Genomic DNA, 4,591 nt, shown 5'->3' with positions numbered 1-4,591 from the left:
AAGGATGGATGTCCTTGCTCGGCAGATTGCTAATCAGGTGAGTTACTTACAAATGGACATGGTAAAAGTTCAAGCTAACTGCTCTTTGCCATTAGAACATTGATTTGGGCAAAGTTAAATCTGTACTCTATTCAACCACTTTTTCTAAACTATAATTGAATTTGTAATAGCAGTATTAATACACTAGGTAATGGACGATTATAAGGAAGCTTAATTATTTCTTAGGGCAGTTTTTATTTTAGCTTAAAATATACTCAAATTATTTCTAGTATCAGTTCTTCAGCATCAAATATGCACAATTAATTTTAATCAATTGTAATTACAAAACCGAGTTTTGTTGTTGTTGATACATTATATTTCCTTCTTTCTTTTTTGGTTATGTATTTTTAACATTTATTTTCATTATGTTTTATTTTTAAATGACATATAATAATTGCATTTGTAGAGTACATATATTTCTATACATGTATACACTGTATTGATCAAATTAGGGAAAGGGCATATACTATTCCTCAAGCATCTATCATTTCTTTGTTTTGAAAACATTCAAAATCTTCTCATATAGCTATTTTAAAATACACAATAAAGTATTAACTATAGTCAGCCTACTATGTTATAGAAGACTAGAATTTCTTCCTTCTATGTAACTGTATTTTTGTACCTTTAATCAACTTATTTTTATATTCCCCTCTCCACTACTCTTCTCTGCCCCTGATAACCATTATTCTATTCGTTAATTCTATGAGATCAACTTTTAAAACTCTCACATATAAGAACATGTGGTACTTGTCTTTCTGTACCTGACTTATTTCACTTAACATAATGTCCTCCAGTCTTGGTCATGTTGCCACAAATGACAAGATTTCATTCTTCTTTGTGGCTGAATATTCCATTGTGTTTGTATACCACATTTTGTTTATCCATTCCTTCATTGGTGGACAATTAGATTGATTCTAACTAACTGATTGACAGATTGTGAGCAGTGCTGCAGTAAGCATAGGAGTGCAGCTATCTCTTCAACATATTGACTTCCTTTTCTTTAAATAAATACCTGGTAATGAATTGCTGGATCATATGGTAGTTCTATTATTAGTTTATTAGTAGTAGTCGTCGTTTTTAAAGAAAACTCCTATTTTCCATAATGGCTGTACTAATTTACATTCCTACCAGCAGGGTATAAGAGTCCCCATTTCTCTACATTCTTGACAGAATTTATTTTTTTTCTTCCAATTATAGCGATTTTAACTGGGATAAGATAATATCTTATTGTGGTTTTGATTTGCATTTCCCTGTTGATTAATGATGTGGAACATTTTTTCATATAACTATTGGCCATTTGTATGTCTTCTTTTGAGAGATGACTACTCAGATCATTTGCCCATTTTTAAATTTGTTTTATTCTTCTGTTGATTTGTCTTATGTATTCTGTATTTTAGTCCCTTGTCAAATAGTTTGAAAATATCTTCTATCATTCTATAGGTTGTCTTGTCACTCTGTTAATTGTTTTCTTTGCTGTGCAAAACCTTTTTAGTTTGATATAATCCCATGTGTTTATTTTTACTTTTGTTGCCTGTGCTTTTGAGGTCTTAGCCATCAAATCTTTGCCAAAATCAGTGTTCTGAAGCCCTGTATTTTCTTCTACTAGCTTTATAGTTTTGGATTTTGTGCTAGGCCTTTACTTTGATTTGATTTTTCCATATGGTGAAACATAGGGGTCTAGTTTCATTTTTCTGCAACAGATATCCAAATTTCCCACTACCGGTTATTGACTATCCTTTTGTCAGTGTGTGTTCTTGACACTTGTTCAAAATCAGTTGGCTATAAATATATGAATTTATTTTTGGGTTCTCCATTCTGTTCCAGTGGTCTATGTGTGGGTCTTTTTATGCTAGTATCATGCAGTTTTAGTTACTATATCTTTGTAATGTATTTTGAAGCCAGGTAGTGTGATGTTTCCAGCTTTTCTCTTTTTCTCAGGATTTCTTTGGCTATTCAGGGTCTTTTGTGGTTCTATGTAAATTTTAGGATCTTTTTATTCTATCTATGTAAAAAATGTCATTCGTATTTTTCTAGGGGTTACACTGAATCTGTATATTGCTCTGGGCAGTATGGACATTTTAACAATATTAATTCTTTATATACATGAACAGAGGATATCTTTTTTGTCTTCTATTTCTTTTATCAGTATTTTATAGTTTTATAGTAGAGATTTTTCACCTCTTTAGTTATATTGATTTCTAGGTGTTTTGATTTTTGTAGCTATCAGAAATAGGATTGCTTGCCTGATTTCTTTTTTAGATTGTTCACTATGTGTGTGTAAAAATGCTGTTGATTTTTGCAAGTTGATTTGATATCCTTCCACTTTATTGAATTTGTTTATCAAATCTAAGAGGTTTTTTTGTTTGTTTGTTTGTTTGGTAGAGCCTGTAGGTTTCTCTTAATATAAGATCATGTCATCTACAAACTAGGACAATTTGACTTCCTCCTTTCCAATTTGGATACTCTATATTTCTTTCTCTTAGCTAATGGTTCTAGCTAGGACGTTCAGTTCTATGTTGAATGAAAATGGTGACAGTGGGTAGCCTTGTCTTGTTTCAGATCTTATAGGAAAGGCTGTCAATTTTTTTGCTTATTTTTGCTCTTCAAAAATCAATACATATTAAAATGTTATAATGGTAGGTTTTCTGGGTTGACAATATATTCTAATATAATATTTAAAATTCAAAGGAAAATACTATTTAGTAGAGTACTAAAGATAATACTAAAGATATAAAATGCATAAAGTGCATAATTAATATAGAGACTGGTGTTTATAAACATTTTGGTTTCCTTTTTTTAGATTTCTCATGTTTATTTCAGTATTTCTAAGCAGCTGCTACATCCTTAGAATTATTTTACACTTTAATTGAAAAATCTGTTGCTTTCATTATTGTGTTGAGATATTCAATTAATATTTCAGACTGGGGTATAATATAATTTTGTGGCTTTTATATTGTGTTCAACTTCATAGTACACATTTATTTCCCTTTTGGGAAAAAATGGGGATTTTTTGCAACTATTTCATATTATTTCTTGCTTATATAGTCAGAGGGAAAGGTTTTTGGGCTTCTTTTTATAATGATTACTATTGTTCAGTATGCTTACACTCTCTTTCTTGGAAAATGAAGCACTCTCTCCTATTAAATATTGTATTTGTGGATATAAGGAATAAGAAACAAAGACTAATTATAATAAACTAATAACATTCCTAATATTAAAGAACACGTGTCTTTCCATGTTACTTTATTATAAAATTTTATTAATCCTGTTTTTTTAGCATTTAGTATTTACGGCAAAAACAAACTCTATCCTAATATAAGTCAAAATTTCCGAGTTTGATTATGTGACTGAAGCCTATATATGCCCATAGTTTTCTTTATTTTAGAATTTTACTGCATTCAGTTTTATGAGAGACACTAAATCTTAGTGAAAGAAGTGAAACCTTAGTACATTAGACATATTTACATGTATTAATAACTTTTTAAATACTGAATGCTTCCTACCATTTTTTCCTGTTTACTTTGAAACACCCAGTTTTCCGAGTTGACATAATTGTGTCACGTTGAAGGTTTTTTTTCTTATATTGATAATCTTTAATTGGATCAGGTTGCCTTGAACTAGGTACTTTTATAACATGGTTTTATCAAACTATGTCATTGTTTTTAGCATTATTCAAATGGTATGGGAGAAAGCAAAAGTATCATCTTACTTCTGTACAGTTTTGACATTTTAAAAGAAGCTTAGAGACGTAGTCACTGACTAATAAAGAATTATAGATGACTCTTTTTAGCCTTTTCCATTTCATACATAAAATAGTTTCAAATTAATTACTTTTGTTCTGAAGAAATACAGTTCTAAGCAATCAAAATTGAGAATGAAGAAACTGACTCAGTTATTACAGTGACCATCTAGGGAGGTTGTCTATGAATGTGCTTCTGACATTATTATTTGATAGATTAAGAAATTTTAGGCGGAAAATAATATCTGAAATTGATTATGAAATGCAATTGAGTAATGTAAGCAACATGATTTTCAGTGTCTATGTATATTATGAAAAAAATCGGGGGGCAGAGCAAGATGGCCGAATAGGAACAGCTCCAGTCTCCAACTCCCAGCACGAGTGACACAGAAGACCGGTGATTTCTGCATTTTCAACTGAGGTACTGGGTTAATCTCACTAGGGAGTGCCGGACAATCGGTGCTGGTCAGCTGCTGCAACCCGACCAGCGAGAGCTGAAGCAGGGTGAGGCATCGCCTCACCTGGGAAGCACAAGGGGAAAGGGAATCCCTTTTCCTAGCCAGGGGAACTGAGACACACAACACCTGGAAAATCGGGTAATTCCCACCCCAATACTGCGCTTTAAGCAAACAGGCACACCAGGAGATTATATCCCACACCTGTCTGGGAGGGTCCCACGCCCACGGAGCCTCCCTCATTGCTAGCACAGCAGTCTGCGATCTCGCGGCAAGGCAGCAGCCAGGCTGGGGGAGGGGCGCCCGCCATTGCTGAGGCTTAAGTAGGTAAACAAAGCCGCTGGGAAGCTCGAACTGG

The 4,591-nt window shown here is 32.8% G+C and overlaps 1 protein-coding gene across 1 annotated transcript in view; it reads left to right on the top strand.

The window, feature by feature from the left end:
- LOC105550404 (catenin alpha-3-like) overlaps positions 1 to 4,591 on the top strand; it is an 85,110-nt gene continuing 80,519 nt past the window's right edge. The window contains exon 1 of the mRNA XM_011995312.1: positions 1 to 37. Coding sequence (XP_011850702.1) covers positions 5 to 37 — 33 coding nt within the window. The 5' untranslated portion in view covers positions 1 to 4. The remainder of the gene's footprint in view (positions 38 to 4,591) is intronic.

Source organism: Mandrillus leucophaeus, unplaced genomic scaffold (genome assembly GCF_000951045.1).
Source record: "Mandrillus leucophaeus isolate KB7577 unplaced genomic scaffold, Mleu.le_1.0 Scaffold481, whole genome shotgun sequence".
In the NCBI taxonomy this organism is placed as follows: domain Eukaryota; kingdom Metazoa; phylum Chordata; class Mammalia; order Primates; family Cercopithecidae; genus Mandrillus; species Mandrillus leucophaeus.
Note: the sequence above shows the minus strand (reverse complement) of the source record. Positions and strands in the feature narration are given on the sequence as shown.